General features: G+C 49.5%; 1 protein-coding gene across 1 annotated transcript; it reads left to right on the top strand.

Moving 5' to 3' along the window:
• The first annotated feature begins 1,204 nt into the window (after positions 1-1,204).
• NPHS1 (nephrosis 1, congenital, Finnish type (nephrin)) lies at positions 1,205-20,903 on the top strand. Its single transcript, XM_010849038.1, is given in 29 exon segments — positions 1,205-1,713; positions 1,821-2,036; positions 2,113-2,235; positions 2,405-2,533; positions 3,031-3,112; positions 3,494-3,597; positions 3,774-3,901; positions 3,989-4,160; positions 4,348-4,505; positions 4,754-4,898; positions 4,999-5,123; positions 6,646-6,841; positions 7,033-7,162; positions 7,314-7,486; positions 7,937-8,077; positions 8,175-8,315; positions 8,807-8,928; positions 9,891-10,062; positions 10,158-10,314; positions 10,410-10,561; positions 12,070-12,181; positions 12,265-12,446; positions 14,203-14,259; positions 16,476-16,595; positions 16,734-16,758; positions 16,867-16,942; positions 17,101-17,194; positions 17,298-17,413; positions 20,168-20,903. Coding segments are annotated over 29 exon segments (3,738 nt in total). The 5' UTR covers positions 1,205-1,655; the 3' UTR covers positions 20,300-20,903.
• Positions 20,904-22,069: the final 1,166 nt, after the last annotated feature.

Below are 22,069 nucleotides of genomic sequence, written 5' to 3'. Positions count from 1 at the left end.
AATTAATATTTAAGAGTAAAACAGAGACGTGTACAGGCACAGACAGTGACGGAATTAAAGGCTGACTGAGAGGTAACCACCTAACGGAGAGAGATGGGGAGAAAGACACCGGGTCAGAGAGAGACAGTCTCAAAGTGGTGGAGAAAAGAAAATAAATCAAGATGAACTGAGGGAGGGAGAGAGACAGAGACATCCAGAAGGAAAGAAGAGACAGAAAGAGACCGAGGGAAGCTACGTGAACTAGAACTCACAAGACCCGTGCCAAAGCGTTTGCACATTGGGCTCAGTGCTGGTGGCCTCGGACCCTACCTTTCATTCCCACCCACTCTGATTGCCCAGCATGTTTACACCTGAGACATTTACAAACACACACAAACACTGCACAAGTTTTCACAGATCACAGTTCACTATCAACTTCCCCAGGCATGTTCACTTATGTGCATTTCACATGTGTGTGCACAGCTATATGCACTCTCCCAGTCTCTCACACATACTTGCACACTCCTCAGCAGAGATTCATAATCTCATCGAGAGGGAGGTGTCTACTCAAGGAAGGAAGAGGGGCTTCCCTGGTGACTCAGTGGTAAAGAATCCACCTGCCGATGCAGGAGACACAGCTTTGATCCCTGATCCAGGAATATCCCACATACTTCGGAGCAACTAAGCCTCTGCACCACAACTACTGAGCCTGTGCTCTAGAGCCCGGGAGAGGCGACTACCGAGCCCGCATGCCACAACTACTGAAGCCCGAATGCCCTAGTGCCTGTGCCCCGCAACACGAGAAGCCACCATAATGAGAAGCCTGTGCACCATGACTACAGAGTAACCCCCACTGTCTGCAACTAGACTAAAACTGTCCAGTAACGAAGACCCAGCACAGCCAAAAAATATACAAATAAAATTATTTTTTTAAAGTTTTTAATAAAAAAAAAGTAAGGAAGGGACTTGAAGGTCAGGTACCAGGGTAGGAAAAGTGGGGGAGTCTTACCCCCAGGCTAGGCCCAGCTCTCTGCTCCCCATGCTGTGTTGGGACCTCCTGGGTCTGACCTGCTCCCATTTACCCCTGGGCAAGACAGGCCCCTGGGGTCATGGGGGCTAGGGAGGGACCGAGGGATGTGCCTGGCATGTGCTGACAGGGGATTTCTTGCTCCAGCTGTGCTGGGAGGAGCCCTCTGGCAGAGGCCTGAAGCTGGAGACTCAAGAGGGTGCCTGGGGGAGGTGAGGATGAGCAGTGTGAGGACGAGATCGACTGAGAACAGGCCCAGTTCTGCCACTGACTGCATCTTCGCTCTCCTGGGCTCACGGGGCCTGCCGGGTTCAGCGGTGGGTCCTCCCTGAGGGGCTGTGAGTGGAGACCAGGGGTGGGAGTGGCATGAGAGAAAAAAGAGCAACAGAGACTGACTTTGGGAAAGGAGACAGAGACTGAGAGAGAGAAAGAGAACCTTAGAGCAGGAAGGAGCATGAGATAGAATACAGGAGGGACAGCAGAAATAGAGAAAGGGCAGGAAGAGAGAAATAGAGAAAGAAAGAAGGAGACAGAAAAAGAGAAACAAAGAGAAAAGTAAGGGGCAGACATAAAGAGGGACCCAGAGAAAGGCAGGCAGACACAGGAGGTGGGCGTGGATACGGCAGACACCAAAGACAGAGGACCTGGGATGGCCCTGAGCACCCACTTCAAGGCTGCACTACTGCTCCTGGGGCTTCTGATGACAGGTGAGTGGGAGCCTGGGCTGTGACCAGAGCCAGGTGGCCCTCATTCCCGTGGCCCCTTCTCCAGACAGACTCTCTGCCCTCTCCTACTGACACCTCTGTGTCCCCAGGCCTGACCCAGGTGCCAATCCTGGCCTCAGCCCCCCGAGGCTTCTGGGCTCTGCCCGAAAACTTGACAGTGGTGGAGGGGGCTGTTGCTGAACTGCGGTGCGGGGTCCGTGCCCCTGGCAGCGCGGTGCAATGGGCCAAAGACGGGCTGCTCCTCGGCCCCGATCCTAGGATCCCCAGCTTCCCGCGGTATCGCCTGGAGGGAGACCCTGCTAAAGGTAAGGGGCCAGACCCTGAGATCCTGAGCCACCAGCCAAGGCTGACCTCGGCCCTGACCTTGGGTCCTACCTGCAGGTGAATTCCACCTGCATATTGAAGCGTGTGACCTCAGCGATGATGCAGAGTATGAGTGCCAGGTCGGCCGCTCAGAGACAGGCCCTGAGCTCGTGTCTCCCAGAGTGATCCTCTCCATCCTGGGTATGAATGAGAGACCCCCCAGGACCCATGAGTCTGGACTTCCGCCCTCACCATCTCCAGAGTTGGGGAGTCCAAGCCTCCAGCCCCGCCCCCGCTTCCTCAGACTCAAAGCCCAAACCCTTATATCCCTCTGGGCGGTTCCAGCTCACCCCAGACCCTTTCTCACCAGTGCCCCCCAAGGTGCTTCAGCTGACCCCTGAAGCAGGGACCACAGTCACATGGGTAGCTGGGCAGGAGTACACGGTCAGCTGTGTGTCTGGGGACGCCAAGCCAGCACCTGACATCACCTTTCTCCTGAGTGAGTGTGGGTGAACTGGTGGGGGCAGTGTGAAGCCCCTGGAGTGGGGAGGGTGTGTATCTGTGATCAGGGCCCTCCTGAGATGGGATGAAGGAGCAGGCATGGGGAGATGCTGAGGGTGGTGTGGGCCCCGGTGAGTGGGAGGGGACATCCAGGGAAAGGACTGAGAATTTTCGTAATTGCTGGACCAGGACTCAGGGAAGAGGCTGAGGCTCCGGACAGAGATATGTGTGTCTTTTTGGTGCAGACACGAGAAGCTAGGGGTGGGTGATACAACCTGGCAAGGAGGGGAGGGGACAGGAGAGGCCCAGGACCCAGTCCTGGGGCCTCCGGGATTCAAGGAAGCCAGAATGTGCAGAGAGAATGAAGCTGGTGTTTCGCCTCCAGAACCAGGAGGGAGGGGGCTGTATGTTCATCCTGAAGGCTTTCAGGCCAGGCCTCCAGGATCTCCCCTGGGGGAAACCTGCCACTCGTCTAGCCTTCTTGTTAACCCCAAGGTGGACAAACAATTTCCGGTATCTCTGCTAATGTGAATGAGGGGTCCCAGCAGAAACTCTTCACCACGGAGGCCACAGCCAGGTATGGAAACTGGGATGCCCCCCGCTCAGCCTGATCCTCCAAGTTTCTCCATGAAAACCCCATATCCTAGGGACTCATGCATGGGAACTTGGGTCAGGTAGGTACATCTGGGACCCAATTCCCCACCTGGATGCTCTAAAACTTCTTTGTAGGAACCCTAGTTCCAGAGTATCAAGTACAAAGGTTTTGGCCAGGTGTGGGCCTCTGGGACCTCCATTCTCACTGCTGACCCTCAGCTCTCTTCCACGGAGCTCTAGATCCTAAAGGAAATCACCATAGAGACTTAAACTAGGTGTAGGGACCTGGGATCCCCACCTCTCTACCTTGACTACCCAAATTTCAGATGATAACTGACTTAAGAACCCCAATTTCTCACCCTAGGGTGACACCCCAGAGCTCGGATAATGGGCAGTTACTGGTCTGTGAAGGATCCAGCCCAGCTTTGGATACCCCTATCAAGGCTTCATTCACCATGAATGTTCTGTGTAAGTGGAGAACTGAGTCGGCTGTTGGGGAACAGGAAATGGGGGGCCCGGGGAGCACAGGGATTATGGAAGGCTCAGGTTCTCAAGGGGGAAACATGGGGGTTCAGCGGCAGGTTGTGGGACTTGAAAAGAATGGATGGACTCCCCAGGCCCACTGAGTGACAGTTGCTCCCCAGTCCCCCCAGGGCCGCCCGTCATAGAATGGCCAGGCCTGGATGAGGGGCAGGTGCGGGCAGGGCAGAGCCTGGAGCTGTTGTGCACGGCCCGAGGGGGGAATCCGCTAGCCACACTGCAGTGGCTGAAGGTGAGGGCAGAGGCGGCATGGAGGTGGGGGGAAGGGTGGGGGCCAGGTGCTGGCTCCGAGCTGGCCCAGGCCTGTCCGTGTCTCCAGAATGGCCAGCCCGTGTCCACAGCATGGGGCACAGAACATGCTCAGGCGGTGGCGCACAGCCTCTTAGTGATGATCGTGAGGCCGGAAGACCATGGGGCAAGGCTCAGCTGCGAGGCCTACAACAGTGTATCTTCAGGGATCCAGGAACGTGGGGTCACGCTGCAGGTCACCTGTGAGTCCTGGTGCCAGCTGCCCATCTGTTGTCAGTCTATGCCCCAGGGAACCATCTGTTTGTGCCCCCAAACCATGCCGGTCGGATGCCAAAGACCTCATCATCTGTCCCCAGTCTCCTGTCTGTCTGGGCTGATCTGTGAGCTTTCCAGCCCAGCTTAGTGTCTCTCCTCCGTTCATCCCTGCAGTCCCCCCCAGCGCCATTACTATCTTGGGATCTGCGTCCCAGTCTGAGAACAAGAACGTGACACTCTCCTGCATCACCAAGTCCAGTCGCCCACGGGTCCTCCTGCGATGGTGGCTGGGCTGGCGGCAGCTGCAGCCCAGCGAGGAGACGGTCATGGACGTGAGGCGGGGGTCAGGCTCCTGGGTCCAAGGGTGGAGGGAGCTGAGGGCACATCTCCTGGATCCGGGAGAGGAGGGGTCTGGAATCTGGGAAGCCTTGATCCCTGGGGAGCCTGGACTGGCGTCCAGGGCCCCCTGGGTCTAACAAATGAGTCAGTGGAGATGATTCATGGGTCCCTGTTGTGACCTGGGCTGGTATCATGGATGGGGGTTCCCTAGTCCCCAAATCTGAAGCCCGATCCCTGCCAGGGCCTGCATGGTGGCCACATCTCCATGTCTAACCTGACATTCCTGGCGCGACGGGAGGACAACGGTCTGACCCTCACGTGTGAGGCCTTTAGCGAGGCTTTCACCAAAGAGACCTTCAAGAAGTCGCTTACCCTAAATGTGAAATGTGAGCCTCCACCCTTGCCCGGGGGTACCCCAATCCTTCAAGACCCTCAACCTCAGGCCCCAGCCCAGAGAGAAGTCACTCTACCTAGCTTTCCCCACAGATCCTGCCCAGAAGCTGTGGATTGAAGGCCCTCCAGAGGGGCAGTGCCTCCGGGCTGGGAACCGGGTGAGGCTGGTGTGTTTGGCCATTGGAGGCAACCCAGACCCTTCCCTCACCTGGTACAAGGTTGGTGCCCAGCAAGAAGGGTTGTGGGGTGGCCAGGAACATGGGGGAAAGATGAAGCTCTTTCTCTCCTCCAGAGTCTAGGGCAACCTGAGTTTCTTGAAAAATACCGGAGATTTTGAGTTTCAGCAGGGAACTGAAAAGACAAACGCCGTGAGAATTAAATCCAATCTTAGGAAAACTGAGGAAATTCTGGGAAAATAGTAAGAATTCTAGAATTAAAGAATTCTGGATCAGGAATGGGAATTCTAGAGAAAAGGGAATAAATTTCATTACAACTAAAGGAGATTCTGATGAAACCTTGGAATACAGGTAAAATGGCTAGAATTTTAGGGAAAGAGTAAGAATTCCAGAAACAAAGACAAAGGTGGATAAAGGGGAAAGACTAGTAATTCTATAGAACATTTGAAAAATCACTAATTTTAATATTAAGTCGAATTCTTGGGATTGGGAGTAAGAAAATGAAATTTCATTAAAATTTAAGAATTCTGACTGAATTCTTGGAGAATCTTGGGAAACTAGGAATCTAGTGGAAATTCTGGGGGAAAGACTAGGAATTCTAGGAATGAAATTAAATTTCATTTTGTTGTTGTTCAGTTGCTCAGCTGTGTCCGACTCTTTGCAACTCCACGGAGGGCAGCACACCAGGCTTCCCTGTCCTTCATTATCTCCCAGAGTTTGCAAAAACTCATGTCCATTGAATCGGTGATGCCGTCCAACCACCTCATCCTTTGTCACCCCCTTCTCCTCCTGCCCTAATCTTTCCCATTATCAGGGTCTTTTCCAATGAGCTGGCTGTTTGCATCAGGTGGCCAAAATATGGAGCTTCAGCATCAGTCCTTCCACTGAACATTCAAGGTTGATTTCCTTTAGGATTGACTGGTTTGATCTCTGTCCAAGGGACTCTCGTTTAATTGGATGGGGAAATGCCAAGAATTAGGGCAACACAAAGGATTCAAGTAAAGGACTAGGATAATAAGAAGCCATTAGTGGATTCAGAAATCTGTGACCAGGGAATGGAATTAAAGGAAAGATCAAACGAAATCTTTGAGGAAGCTTTGGATTTTAAGAAAAAGAGTTAAGGAGAGGCAAAAATGAAGAAATTCTGGGAAAGGTTTGGGAATTCCAAGGGAGTTTCCCGGTGTAGGAGGTTTGGTAAATATAGCTGGAATGAATTTCGAGGAGTGGGGCTGAGGGTCGGCCGAGGGCACCGACAGTTGCAGGCCTCCAGAGAGCAGAGGAGCGGGGCGGGAGTGGGGGGTGAAGCGTGGGACTGGAGGCAGGTTCAGACTGCAAAATCTCGGGGCTCCAGGGACCCAGTAGACGGGAGAGATGCCGGGTGGGGTCTGCTCAATTCTAGTCCCCATTCCTCTGCCTTAGCCGATGCTCACCGAAGGGGGCGCCTTTTCCTCACCACACAACGGCTTTATTTATCTGGGCTGGAGGCAGCCCACCTAATGGGGACGTCTCGGGAGGCGGGGATGGCAGAGCTCCCCTTGGTCCCCCAGTCAGTCTCGGCCCTTAGGACTCGCGCACCGTGACCGAACCGCGGCCGCCCCAGGAACCACGGCGGGTGCAGCTGGGAAGTGTGGAGAAGTCGGGGAGCATCTTCTCCCGAGAGCTGGTGCTGATCACGGGTCCGTCGGACAACCAGGCCAAGTTCACGTGCAAAGCCGGCCAGCTCAGCGCGTCCACGCAGCTCGTGGTGCAGGTGTGAGGGGGCGCACTGCGGGGCTGGGAGGGCTGCTGCGGCGGGGAACTGAGAGGGAGCCTTGGCGTGGGTGGGGTGGGGGAGTGGAGGCGGCTGGGGGAGGGGTGGATGCTGAAGAGCCCAGGACGCACTCGCGGCTGGGCGGGGCCTGAGTCCCTCCTCTTCACCTCTGAGCCTCGCTCCTCCCACCTGTTCCCGAAGTCCCCCCGACAAATGTGACGATCCTGGCCAACGCGTCGACGCTACGCCCCGGGGATGCCTTAAACTTGACGTGCGTCAGCGTTAGCAGCAACCCTCCAGTCAACTTGTCGTGGGACAAGGAGGGGGAGAGGTAAGTGTGCGACAACCCCCGTCCCTCCCCGGTTCTGATCACATTCCTTTACAGTCAGAAACCTGCCCCCGCCCGACTTGCCGTCCTGCCTGGTACCCGGCACCCAGTACCCAGACTCTATCTCTGGTCCCGCTCCCGGCCCGGTCTGCAGGCTGGAAGGTGTCGCCGCCCAGCCCCGCCGGGCTCCATTCAAAGGTTCCGCCGCCGCTAGGAGCGTCCTTCTGAGACTCTCATCCCGTGACCACGGCCACCGCGTGACCTGTAGCGCCCACAGCACCGAGCTGCGGGAAACCGTGAGCGCCTTCTACCGCCTCAACGTGCTGTGTACGTGCGCAGGCCTGGCATCCCTCTTGATACCTATCTGACCCTATACTACAATACTTGGGTTACAATATACAATTCAATATAGTATAATACTTGGATACTGTCTTTGACTTTCATTCTTAACTTCAGAAACTTTCCTGCTCTTTATCCTGACACTCGACCTGCACCGATTCCTATCCTGCCCATCCCCCATCTTCCTTTTTTGTCCTGTATCCTAACCCCTGACCTTGACCCGTATCCCGAACCCTGTTTCCATCCTTCAGTCTGACTCTGGTCTCTCTGAACCTAACCCCCCATCTCAGCTCTGAACTTAATTGCTCCCTTGTCCACAAGCTTAAAATCTCGGCGAGACCTCGACTTTAACCCTTTATACCTGCACCTGATCTCAAATCCATCCCCGGGCCCGAACCTTAACAATCTTGACTCCCCGCGGGGCCTCCTCGTTCGCAGACCCTCCAGAGTTCCTGGGGGAGCAGGTGCTTGTGGTGACCGCGGTGGAGCAGGGCGAGGCACTGCTGCCCGTCTCCGTGTCTGCCAACCCCGCCCCGGAGGCCTTCAACTGGACCTTCCGCGGCTACCGACTCAGCCCAGGTGCACGGAGGGGGCATGGAGAGGGGCGCAGGTCTCCAGGACTCCCGGACGGGGTTGAGGGCGGATTTAGCAAGCTCCTCACCTTTACTTCCCACAGCTGGCGGCCCTCGGCATCGTATCCTGTCTGGTGGAGCGCTGCAGCTATGGAATGTGACCCGCGCTGACGATGGCCTTTACCAGTTGCACTGTCAGAACTCGGAGGGCACGGCGGAAGCTCTCGTGAGACTGGATGTACAATGTGAGACCCCTCATCACCGTAGGAAACTAAGGAGCTCTGGGAGCCCCGCCCATCACGGAAGCCCCGCCCACCCAGGGAGTCCTGCCCGCTGTGGAGTTTCCTCTTTATGGAAGCTCCGCCCACCCAAGGGATATACCCATCCTGGAAACCTCCCCATTCTGGGAGACCCTACTGTGACGGAGCCACGCCCACTTTGGGAAACGTGCCCATTAGAGAGACCCTTTGTAGAATCTCTGCCCACCTACTCCGGTCAGGAAGCCAAGCCAATCCACGCAATTCTGGAAGTCCATCGGACCTACTCTTGTCACTACAGTAGCATAGTAGACGGTGGGGACAACCTCACTAACACGGAGAACTTTATTCTAAAGGCAGACTTGATCACACTCGTAACTTTCCTGGGCACCTCTAAGACACCCCTCCCACCTTGGAGCCCTCTTCCACCATGGCCTGTCTGGGCCCAAATGCCTTCCCCAAGCTCCTGCCTTCCCTAGATGCTCCCACCATCCGAGCTCTCCAAGACCCCACTGAGGTGAATGTTGGGGATTCTGTGGACATAGTCTGCACTGTGGATGCCAATCCCATCCTTCCTGAGATGTTCAACTGGGAGAGGCTGGTGAGGATCTAACCTTTGGTAAATAGAGGTGTGGGCTGGGAGATGTGATTTCTTGACTGTAAGCTCCTCGAGAGGAGGGGCTTTATGACCCTATATAACTGTAGTTGTCAGGACATGCTCGAAGAACTAACTGTTGAATGGTAGATGGATAAGTGCATAAGTGAATAGATAATCAGGTGGGTGGGGGGTACATGGTTGGATATATGGATGGATACGTGGTGGGTGGATGAGTTAGTAGATAGATGAATGAGTGGATGGAAGAACAGATAGACAAATAAGTGAATGAGTGGATAAATGGATCAATAAATTAGGCAATTAGATGATTGAATGAGAGAAATGAGTAGATTGATTAGATTAGAGAGTAGATGGATGGGTAGATACACCATCGGTGGAAAAGATGTCTATGGAAGGAAAATGGATAAATGGATGGATGGGTGGGTGCACAGGCCAATGGAGAGATGGATAAATAGGCAGCTAGATAAATTGATGAACAGATGCATGGATGTATTGATGTGCATGTGTTTGAGTGAATAGATGGAGTGGATAAGTAGATAGAAGGGTGAATGGATGGGTAGAAGGAACCAAATGGTTAGATGAATGATGGGTGAATGGATGAATGAATGGAAGGGAAGATTGATGGATGTATGGATAAATGAATGAATTGACAGATAGGTGGATGGTTAAATACATTGATGGATGGGTGAATAGAAGGTTCCAAGCAAGAATGGTTGAGTAAATGGATGGATGAGTAGTTGACTGGATTGGTGGCTGAACGGATGGATCCATGCATGAATGGTTGGATAAATAAATGAATGATTGGGTGGAATGACAGGGAAATTTTTTTCTTTGCTAGGAAGAGTGATTGTGGCTGGGAGATAGAGGCTGCAGATGGGGACTCAGTTTGAGGGCTAATGGAGCTGGGGCTGGACCTGGGGACAATCTCCCAAGTCTTGGACCTCTAGGGAGAAGAAGGGGAGGACCAGAATCTGGATGACATGGAGAAGATGTCAAAGGGATCCACAGGGCGTCTTCGTATTCACCATGCCAAGCTGACCCAGGCTGGTGCTTACCAATGCATTGTGGACAATGGGGTGGCACCTCCAGCCCGAGGGCTGGTCCGTCTTGTTGTCAGATGTGAGTAACAACCAAAGCCCTAACTTCAAGGCCTGCCACTAAATTCACATATCATGTCCTTCCATACACCTCATGTTGAGCTCCAACCCCTCCAGTTGCCCCCCATGTGGAGCATCCCGCTCCCCTAACGAAAGTGGCTGCAGCTGGGGACAGCACTAGTTCTGCCACCCTTCACTGTCGTGCCCGAGGCGTCCCCAACATCGTCTTCACTTGGACCAAAAACGGGGTCCCTCTGGATCTCCAGGATCCAAGGTGAGTCCAGGCCGAACCAGGTAGCACTCCAGCCCTAACTTCGATCCCCCAGCCCCAGTCACCCTCCCTGAGTCCCTGCTGCATCTCCGCTCCAGGTACACAGAGCACACATACCACCAGGGTGGCGTCCACAGTAGCCTTCTGACCATTGCCAACGTGTCTGCAGCCCAGGACTATGCCCTCTTCACATGCATAGCCACCAACCCCCTCGGCTCGGACCACACCAACATTCAACTCGTCAGCATCAGTATGGTGGGAGAGGGCTGGGAGGCTGCTGGGAGGGTAATCCCCTAAGTCAATCCCCCGTCTCTGGTTGGTCCCAGAATGACAGTGTTCCTGAAACCTGAGAAGTGTTTATGAATGAGGATGGAGTTTTTGCCTGCTCCAAAAGTCCCATTAGAGACTGGATTTTTTACGGAAACTGACAACAAAGGAAAAAATGGAAGGGGTTTCTTATTGCCCCAAGCCTGGTGGCTCAGTGGAAAGAACCCACCTGCCAGTGCAGGAGACACAGGTTCGATCCCTGTTCTGGGAAGATCCCCTGGAGAAGGAAATGACAACCCACTCCAGTTTTCTTGCCTGGAGAACCCCATGGACAGAAGAGCCTGGCATGCTACAGTCCACGGGGTCACAAAGAGTCATGACTGAGTGACTGAATGCAATGCAACTGAAAAGTAGATTTTCAGGAGTCGCTGGATCTAGGTTCAGCTGTCATCAAGAACTCTCCATCTCTCTGGACTACTTTTCTCTGTGTTGGCTATCTTGTAAGGCTTCCTAACAGTGGCATGAAAGTACTAGAATTAAGATCCACTGGCTCCCCTTGACTCCCAGCCCATTCCTGACCAATCAGGTGGTGAAAGGAAGACAACCTGATTGTTGTTCTTGTTGGCCAGACCCAGTCATGTGTCCATCATACAAGGAGGGGAGTCACTTCCATCAGATGCACGTGGCCTGAGAATGTGGGCGAGTGACTCTCCAATGGGTATTCAGTGTTCTGTAACCAGAAGAAATGAGGGGAATGGATATGAGATAGACACAAAAGTCCACTACAAGAAACATGTGTCATACAGTCAATCTTCATCATTGGCAGAGTCTGTATTTACAGTTTTGCCTACTTGTTAGAACTTATTCATAAGTCCCAAATCAATACTCATTCTGCTTTCGCAGACATTCAGGGGACTGTAAAGAGGGGATGAAAAATTTGAGTCACGCAATGAGTACACTCTCAGCAGAGGTGGAACAAGATGACACTCTGCCTTCTTACAGCTCTCGCTTTTTGCACCTTTGTGCTTTTTGTTAATCGTTTTGCTACATAAAATGGCCCTCAAGCACAGCACTAAAGTGCTGTCTGGTGTTCCTAAGCTTAGGAAGGCTGAGATGCACCATTTGGAGAAAATACGTGTGTTTGGTAAGCTTTGAACAGGTTTGAGTTCCAGCAATTCATTCAATGTTAATGAATCAACAGGTATATTAAATAAGATATCTTTAAGCAGAAACATGCATAATACAATATCATGCATTAATTGGTTGATGAAAATGTTGTGACTGGAGGCTCGTGGGAGTCTAAGCCTGCATTTCCCTTGGAAGCAATGGCTTGGTATTTGCTAATTGAATGTTCCCAGTGACTTTAGAGAACATAACCACCATGAATAATGAGACTCAACTACATATTTGAAATCATTCTTAGCAAGAATCTGGAAGGAATCTTCCAGAATCCTTCTGAATCCTCTATGTCCCCCATCCCTCACCTCAAAGGCCGCCCTGATCCGCCATCGGGACTGAAGGCTGTGAGCATGACCCCATATTCAGTGGGCCTGGAGTGGAAGCCTGGCTTTGATGGGGGCTTGCCACAGAGGTTCCAAATCAGGTAGGTCTCTATCATGAAAGGAAAGGGTTGTAGCCAATAGGGCTGGGGTACCTTCCTGATTGACTGCCCTCCCTTTTATGCAGGTATGAGGCTCTGGAGACTCCAGGGTTCCTCTACATGGATGTCCTACCACCCCAGGCCACCACCTTCACACTGACCGGGCTGCAGCCTTCTACACGATACAGGGTCTGGTTGCTGGCCAGCAATGCCCTGGGTGACAGCGGACTAGCTGACAAAGCGTCCCAGATCTCGATCACCACCCCAGGTGGGAAGGGACATTCTTGCACAATTTGCAGAATTACTCAGAGGACTTATAGGGTGGAGTCGATACTATTATTCCCTTTTTGCTGATGGAGAAACTGAGGTCCAGAGAGGTTAATCAACTTGTCAAAACTCACACAGGTAGAAGGAGCTACAGATGAAATTTAAACTCAGGCAGATGAACTCCAGAGACTAGTTTTTGCCACTAGACTATACTGTCTGAATGTGATTAGTGACACAAGGGAAATTCAAAGAGAATTTGAATTGAATGAAAATGAAAACAAATGAAAATTGTGAGGGGCAGCTAAAGCAGTGCTTAGCAAGAAATTTATAGCATTAAGTTCTCAGATTTTTTTAAGTCTTCAAATTGACTAAGTTTCCATCCTAAAAAGACTAGGAAAAGAAGGGCAAATTAAACCCAAAGTAGACAAGAGGAAGGAAATAATAAAGAACAGAAATTAATGAATTAGGAAATTGAAAAACAATAAAAGAAAATAATGAAATCAAAAGCTGATTCTTTGAAAAGAGCAATGTTTATAGAGCTAATCAAGATGAAAAAAGAAAGAAGACACCACTCTTAACCAATATAAGGGATGAAAAAGGGAACATTACTACTGATCCTACAGACATTAAGGGGAAATTAGGAGGTATTACAAACAACTTTATGTCAATAAATTCAGCAACTTTGATGACACAGATTAATTCCTTGAATACGAACGAGAACATGTGGACTCTGGTAGACTACTACAGCGCAGTGGCCAATCACACAGAGCCTGGTTCCAACAAACCTGGTTTCAAGTCCCAGGTCTGCAACTTCCTAGGTGTGAGACCTTAGGCAAGTACTGAAGACTCAGTATAACCTTTGAGCCTCAGTCTGTAAAGATAAAGTGTGTCTCCAGTCTCTGTACCTCAGTTTCTGAAAGTAAGGTCTGTCTTAGACAATTGTAAGAAATATATAAATTAATATATCTAAAGCTCTTAGAACAGGGCCCTGTACAAAGCTAGCGCTATGTAGATGCTAATTTAAAGAAATGCCCCCACTCACTTTTTGTTTACTTTGCCCCATGAAAGTTCCCTTTTTCTATCTTTTCCTTTCTGATCAGTTTAGTTCAGTCGCTTAGTCGTGTCCAACTCTTTGCAACCCCATGGACTGCAGCACACCAGGCATCCCTGTCCATCACCAACTCCCGGAGCTTGCTCAAACTCATGTCCATCGAGTCAGTGATGCCATCCAACCATCTCAACCTCTGTTGTCCCCTTTTCCTCCTGCTTTTTTCCCCCTTTTCCTTTCTGATAGGGCAGACTTTTTCCTCATGGAAGTAAGGACTCTTTCCCATCCCTACAATGTTGCCTCCTCTTTCCCTGTTCCAGTTTTCCCTTTAAGCACTAAAGCATAAAGTAGTACTATATTCACCTCCCTTGCTCTAAAACTTATACCTATATTAAGGCATCCAGAGAACCCTGAATTTTTAAAAATTAATCCCCCAAATTGACAATTCAGGTTAAAGGAGCCTTCTACACCATAAAGCACTCATCAACAATATATTATTTTATTATTAGCATTAGGTTTAGAATGGCTATTAATAGTATCATCATTATCATCAGCAATTTCCAGTTCTCTTTGAAATATTCCTAAAGTCAGAAATTAATTCCTATAAGTCTCAAAACTGGGTTGCAAAGCTTAATAGGAGACATAGAAATATTTAAGGTTTATCTCAGTTTGTTGATGTTAATTTTCATTCTCTATCTCCACCTCCCAGGTCTAGACCAACCTTCTCGAGAACCCGACTACCAGCTACCCACAGAGCAGCCTGCAGGTAAGTCTTCAATCCCCAAATAGCCCTCTGCCTCTTAAAAACAACTTTCTGGTCTCTAATCCCACCCCCTCTGCCTTATGACTATTGTCCCTTAAGACTTAAGTCAGACCCACAGGCCCTCACTCATATCCTTAGCTCTTCCTCTTACTTGAGTGTGATAAATTTTCTTTTTTCCTAATTTACCTGCATGTGATAAAATTTCTCTCTTCCCTGTGCAGAGCCTGTGTCAGTTGGCTTTTGCTGCATAACGAACTATCCCAAACATGGGCACTTACAGCAACAAACATGATTTCTCATGATTCTGTGAGTGGCTGAACAGTTCTGCTCTGGGCTATGGTCAGCTGGCAGCTCTGCTGGGACCTGTTGATCTAGGATAGCCTCTCCTCACTCGTCTGGCAATCTGACTTGTAATTGGGACATTGGAGATCACCAGGTCACAAGTGTCTCCTTGGCTCGTTCACATGGAGGTGGTCACTAGAGTCCTAAAAGCAACGAGAGCGCAAGTTACAATTTACAGGCACTTTTCAAGCTTTGGATTATTTTTTAATTGTTAAATATTAATTATTTAAAAAATTTTGGGCCAGGCCGTGAGGCATGTGGGATCTTAGCTCCTCAGTCAGGGATTGAACCCACATCCTCTGCATTTCAAGTGTGGAGTCTTAACCACTGGACCATGATGGATTTCCCTTTGAGCTTCTCATTGTATCTTACTGGCTGAAGCAAGTGGCATGGCTCAACTCAGAGTTAGTGTAGGGGGAAGTCTTAAGAGTATGCATGTTAGTTGCTCAGTTATGTCCAACTATTTGTGACCCCCATGGACAGTACATCGTCAGGCTCCTTTGTCCATGGGATTCTCCAGGCAAGAATATTGGGGTAGGTAACCATTGCCTTCTCCAGGGGATCTTCCTCACCCAGAGATTGAACCCAGGTCTCTTTTTTTGCAGGCAGATTCTTTATCATCTGACCCACCAGGAAAGCTCTCAGACTATGCATATAGTGAGACAATCATGACCATTTTGCAAATAATCAATCCCCTTTAGAGTCTGAGAAGGTTGTAAATGACAGAAATTCAGTTGTTGTTGACAATACAAAGAATGGCTTGGCTCATGAAATTGAAACTCCAATTGTGGCTGGATTCAGGTACTCAAAATGTTCACCAAGAATCAGTTTCCCACTCTCTCAACTTTGCCTTCAACTCTGATGACTTCTTTCTCAGATTTTTCTCTTAAGAAGGCAGAGAAGTCCTCCCACACCTTCAACTTTTATTTCACTTCTTAGCAACTAGCCGAAGCGTGTCCTAGGTGTTCTGCCAAAAATCTACCTTGGGTCAGATGCCAGTCTCTGAACTGATCACTGTGGGAATGGGGATGGGAACTCTTAACGGCCAAGTCAGGCTATGTGTCCTCCATGGAGTCCTACGGAGCCAACCAGACTGAGAGCAGGGTAATTACTGGCAAAGGAAAATGAGTCCTATTAGCAGGAGGTGAGGAAATGGGTGCTGAGCAGATGGCTGCTGAGAGGGACTCAGTCTTATCCTCAGGGATATAGCAGAGGATTCTGATGTTGTCTGAGATGGAAGTTTGTGCAAAGAGGAAGTCATTTGAGATGAAGTTTGAAAGAATAGAAGCTTGCTTGAGATGAAAGGACATTTAAAGACAGACACTCTACTATTTAAAGGCTTAGATGTGTGGGTTTGCCTCAATGATTCTGGAAACAGCCAGCGGTTAGTTTTGTGTGGCTGGAGGGTCAATAGTTGGTGGGCAAGAGTGAAGATGTGGGAAGAGGCCAGATCATAGAAGATCTTGAATGCCCAGCTAAGGACCTGAAATTCCTCCTTGAGTCCATACATGGGGCTTGGACAAAGGTAGCATTAGCAGTAGCACTGCTAATGCCTTGATTTGAGAAAGGAGCCACCTGCTCTCGGGTGGCAAGAGGAGTGAACATGGGGTCTTCATGGTAGCCCAGTGGTTAAGACTGTGCTTCCAATGCAAGGGATATGGGTTCAATCCCTGGTCAGGGAACTATGATCCCACATTCCCTGTGGTGCAGCCAAGACATTTTTTAAAACAGGAGTGGACATAGAAACCCCTGCCCATCTGCTTCCCTGACCTAGGAGGAGGGCTTTGCTTGGTCAGGGACAGGCTTTTTCAGAGAACCTCAATTGAAGTCTGAAACCAATTGTTTGGGCTCATCGAGGGGTAACTTCCACCCCACAGGACCCTCGGAGATGCCCTTGCTGCCTGTGCTGCTTGCTGTTGGAGGTCTTTTGCTGCTTTCGAATGCCTCCTGTGTCGGGGGATTCCTCTGGCAGCGGAGACTGAAGCGTCTTGCTGAGGGTGAGAAGAGACCCTTCTCCTGCTGGGACAGAGTCCAAGGGTGATGGGAACTCTGGGTTTGCTGCATACTGAAGGTCTCCCAGGGCCAAGTGGGCTCAAGGGGTGTATCTCTGACCCCTTTTCCCCTACTTCCCTCAGGCATTTCCGAGAAGACAGAGACAGGGTAAGTGGGGATATCTGTCTGTAAGGAAGACTCTGGGGAGGAGATTTGAGGGTGACAGCTGTCAAAGGGTCAGTGCCCAACTGCCTCCCCATGCCTCCATCCTGGAAGGTCGGAGGAAGACCGAGTCAGGAATGAATATGAGGAGAGCCAGTGGACTGGAGATCGGGACACTCGAAGCTCCACGGTAAGTGGGGGTGGTCCTGACACCCCACTGACAGGGAATTGACTGTGACTAAAATCCCACCATTAGCTTTAGGTTAATCATTGTCCTTTCCAGGAATGATGGAGTCAGAGGATGGAAAACACTTAATGTTTTTTTATTGGTGGGGGGGTTGTGGACAGGTTAGCACAACAGATGTAGAGCCATATTACCACTCCATGAGGGACTTCAGCCCCCAGCTTCCCCCCACGATGGAGGAGGTGTCTTATCCCCTAGGTGAGTGGTGTGCACAGTGGAACATCCTCTCCCCACCTTTGATACTCCTGACGTCTAGACCTAGCTGTCTGATCATCACTCCCCCTCCCCACTCCAATTCCAGGTCTCAGGGCTCTTGAGGAGGAGAATATGGCCTTTCCTGGGCACCTGTATGATGAGGTGGAAAGAGTGTATGCTCCATCTCGGGCCTGGGGACCCCTCTACGATGAAGTACAAATGGTGAGGAGATTTATATCCACAGAAATATTTCCTAGTTAGTGCCGGAGATCCCCCTCCTACTGCCTGTATTAGTTCAGGTAAGCTAGCTGCTGTAGCAAAGAGGCCTGGCCATAATCCAGTGGCCTAAACAAGACAGCCTATTTCTTTCTTGTGTAGCAGTCAGAGGGGAGTGGCTGTGCTGCACATGGTTATTCTGCAACCCATGCTCTTTCCATTGTGTTCCTCTGCCATCCCCTAGTGCGTTGAACAAGTTTACATGGATGGGCCAGTTCACTGGGGGTTTCAGCTTGTGGGAAAGGGAAAAAGAGAGCATGGTAGAGGCACGATCCTGACTTATGGTCCAGGCCCAGAAGTGTACACACTGCTCTTATTCCACTGGTGAGAATATGGACATGGCCACACCTTAACTGCAAAGGAGGCTGAAAAATGCAGTCTACTTGGCAGCTCTGTGCCCTACTAGGATTCTGTTACTGTGGAAGAAGGAAGGTGTGTATTTGGTTGGATAACTAGCCATCTCCACTATACTGGTTACAGCAGAGAGATAGAAATACTTTTTGGACCCACTCAATGGAAAAGTCAAGAGACAGAATTGTCTTCAGGCCTACCCAGAATTTTCTCTCTAAAGACAATCCCTAGCAAATCCAGGTTTCTATCCTATTAGATTATAAACCTTGAGAGAAAGAGAATGCCTCTTATCCAATCGCTCCAAAGCCCCAACTCGGACTCTTAGTGGTTTAGCTGGGTTCCCATAGTTGTTGCTGAATGTTGCTGGTTCACTGAGGCAGGAGATAGAATATATACTAGTTGGACAAATCTGGGGCAGTGTCCACACATGGCATCTGGGATTAGAGGCCAGCCCCACTCAATCCACTGAACTGAGAGTGGGAGAGAGATGCAGAACCCAGAGGGAAGTGAAGATGGTGGTTGGGCAGGCACAAACCACAAACAAGCACCTTGACCACCAACTAAGCCCCACCTACTGGCTCACAGAAAGATGGGGCAGAACCCCTGACTTTCTGTGTGGCCTTGACTAATGCTCTGGCACCTGTGGGCCAAAGACTTCCCTCTGTAACTTTGTTCCCAATGGGGCACCGGCCTCCCCACCACTGTGGAAAGAACGCGATGCTGTCCATGGTGCTGAACACACATGCCCTCTAAAAGCACAGATAGAGCCTGCACACTTTTCCTGTAAAGGGCTAGACAGTAAATATTTTGGGCTTTGCAGGATATAGTGTCTTCCTAAAAACTACTACTATTTTACTGCCATAAAAATAGCCATAGAGAATACATAAATAATTATGACTAACTTCCAATAAAACTTTTATTTTTGGACACTGAAATTTGAACTTCATATAGTTCTCACATGTCACGAGTATCACTCTTTTTTAACAAATATTTCTCAGCAATTAAAAAATATAAAAAATATTCTTGGGCAATACAAAAACATGCAACGAGCCATATCTGGCTGCTTGCTCTAAAGTTTGCTGATCAAAAACAACCATTTTCTCCCAAAATCTAAGGCAAAGCACATCCTCAGTAAGGACCACCCTGCTGCTGCTGCTGCTGCTTGCTGCATTGCTTCAGTTGTGTCCAACTCTGTGCGACCCCAGAGACGGCAGCCCACCAGGCTCCGCCGTCCCTGGGATTCTCCAGGCAAAAGTACTGGAGTGGGGTGCCATTGCCTTCTCCAACGACCAGTGCGCAAGAACACTGGAGTGGGTTGTCATTTCCTTCTCCAATGAATGAAAGTGAAAAGGGAAAGTGAAGTCGCTCAGTCGTCTCCAACTCTAGCGATCCCATGGACTGCAGCCTACCAGGTTCCTCTGTCCATGGGATTTTCCAGGCAAAAGTACTGGAGTGGGGTGCCATTGCCTTCTCCAACGACCACCCTATATGGCCTTTAATCTCTTCTATTTTGATGAGGTAGTGTTTTGGACATTCATAAAACCAACAGAATCAAGACTCACATGCCACAATTCCCTAACTGATGTTGTTGTTCTGTTGCTAAGTTGTGTCTGACTCTTTGAGACCCCATGGACTGCAGCACATTGGGCTTCCCTGTCCTTCACCATCTCCCAGAGTTTGCTCAAACTCATGTCCATTGAGTTGATGATGCCATTCAACCATCTCATCCTCTCTGTCTTCTCTTGCTTTCAATATTTCCCAGCATCAGGGTCTTTTCCAATGAGTTGGCTCTTCACATCAGGTGGCCAGTGTATTGGAGCTTCAGCCCCAGCATCAGTCCTTCCAGTGAATATTTAGTGTTGATTTCCTTTAGGATGATATCGTGGGCTAATTAAAAGTTTCACATACCTGCTTCAGCAGCACATATACTAAAACTGGAATGATATAGAGAAGATTAGCATGGCCCCTGTGTGAGGATGACATGCAAATTTGTGATGTGTTCCATATTCAAAAAGAAAAGTTTCACATGTATGACATTTAAATTGCTTTTTGACATGAAATTATGAGTTATCTTGGATTTGCTTTAAAAGAATTCCAGTTAGTGGCAGCAAGGGATGATAGAGATAAAGATAAATCAAGATTGACCAAAGGTTGAAATTAGGTGATAGGTTCACAGGGGTTTATTATAATCACTATCCTCTTTGTATATGTTGGAATTGCCTTTATAATTAGAAGTTAAAACATTTTTCTTTCCTGTGAAGTAGAGCAGGAAGGTGTATCCCCCAGAGCTGCAAACATGACTCACCCATAGCATCTCTCTATGGTTCTAACTCCACCTTTGCTTGTCAGGACTCCTGTGATTTCCACTGGCCTGGAGACAGATATGAGGATGCAAGAGGAATTTATGATCAGGTGGCGGGAGATCTGGACCCTGTGGAACCCGATGCTATACCCTTTGAGCTGAGGGGACATCTGGTGTGAGAACCTCCTCAACACCCTTTTCCTACACCTGCAAGACACAACATGCCCACTGTCCTTTTTATTCTGAGCTAGGCTGAGCCTGTTAAGTGAGCTCCATTGGACACAAAGAGACGGGCTTTTTCAGGAGGAGAAGTGGAGGGGTGTGTGTAAGTGACAGATGGTTCAAGCTGGTCCAAGTATCAACAAGGCTCCTCCGAGGCTTGGTTTTAGAGTTCTCTGTAGGGACACAGTGGATTGTAAAAGACATCTCAATAAAGAAAAGTGTCTTTATGCTTTTTAAAGTAAAAATTTTAGAAGTGGGGAAAAAACATACTAAAAACTCAGTTCGAGTTCAACTAAATCTGAAATAGCTAATAAGTGGAATTTATGAGCCATTGTTATATCCTACTTGTTTTATGCTTTTCCACAGTTATCTACAACACAATGTATAAACTATGACACATATGTATACATAAATAGACTCTATAGAAAATAAACAGACTTTATTGAAAAAGCTGTACTCAAAAGAATGCACACTGTACTGTAGAAATTCTAGAACCGGCAAAGCTAATCTACAGGGACAGAGCAATTAGTGGTTGCCTGGGGCCATGAGAAGGAACTGACTACAAAACATATGAGAAAACTTCTGAGAGGGTGATAATAATTTTCTATGTGATGACTGTGGTGGTCAAAACTCACTGAACTCTATGCTTAAGATGGGTGCATTTTATGGTACATAAATTTACCTAAACAAAAGTGACCTTAAAAACAGGCACCATAGGGTCTTTCCTGGTGGTTCAGTGGCTAAGACTCTGTGCTCCCAATGCAGGGGGCCTGGGTTCAATCCCTGGTCATGGAACAAGACTCCACAAGGCCACAGTTAAAGATCCCATATGCTGCAGTGAAGATCGAAAATTCTATGTCCCAGACCTGGTGCAGTCAATAAATAAATACTTTTTAAAAGGCACTATAATAAAGCCTTTTCATACTGTTCATACTGTTCATGGGGTTCTCAAGGCAGGAATACTGAAGTGGTTTACCATTCCCTTCTCCAGTGGACCAAATTTGTCAGAAGTCTCCACCATGACCCGTCTGTCTTGGGTGGCCCTACACGGCATGGCTCGTAGTTTCATTGAGTTAGACAAGGGTGTGGTCCCTGTGATTAGACTGGTCTGGTTAGTTTTCTGTGATTGTGGTTTTCAGTCTGCCCTCTGATGGAGAAGGATAAGAGGCTTGTGGAAGCTTTCTGATGGGAGAGACTGACTGAGGGGGAAACTGGGCCTTGTTCTGATGGGTGGGACTATGTTCAGTAAATCTTTAATCCAATTTTCTATTGATGGGTGGAGCTGTGTTCCCTCCCTGTTATTTACCTGGGGCCAAACTATGATGGGCTTCCCTTATGGCTCAGTTGGTAAAGAATCCACCTGCAATGTGGGAGACCTGGGTTCGATCCCTGGGTTGGGAAGATCCCCTGGAGAAGGGAAAGGCTACCCACTCCAGTATTCTAGCCTGGAGAATCCCGTATAGTCCATGGGTTCGCAGAGTCAGACTGAGAGACTTTCACTCACTCACTCAAACTATGATGATAATGAAGATAATGGCAACCTCCTTCACAAGGTCCCATGCAGGCACTGCTACACTCAGTGCCCCAAACCCTGCAGCAGGCCACCGCCGACCCACGCCTCCGCAGGAGACTCCTGGACACTCATAGGCAAGTCTGGGTCAGTCTCTTGTGGGGTCACTGCTCCCTTCTCCTGGGTCCTAGTGCACATAAGGTTCTGTCTGTGCCCT

The sequence above is a fragment of the Bison bison genome, unplaced genomic scaffold (genome assembly GCF_000754665.1).
Source record: "Bison bison bison isolate TAMUID 2011002044 unplaced genomic scaffold, Bison_UMD1.0 scf7180017864280, whole genome shotgun sequence".
NCBI classification, from domain to species: Eukaryota; Metazoa; Chordata; class Mammalia; order Artiodactyla; family Bovidae; genus Bison; species Bison bison.
The sequence above is the reverse complement of the archived record's forward strand: the minus strand, read 5'-3'. Positions and strand labels throughout refer to the sequence as shown.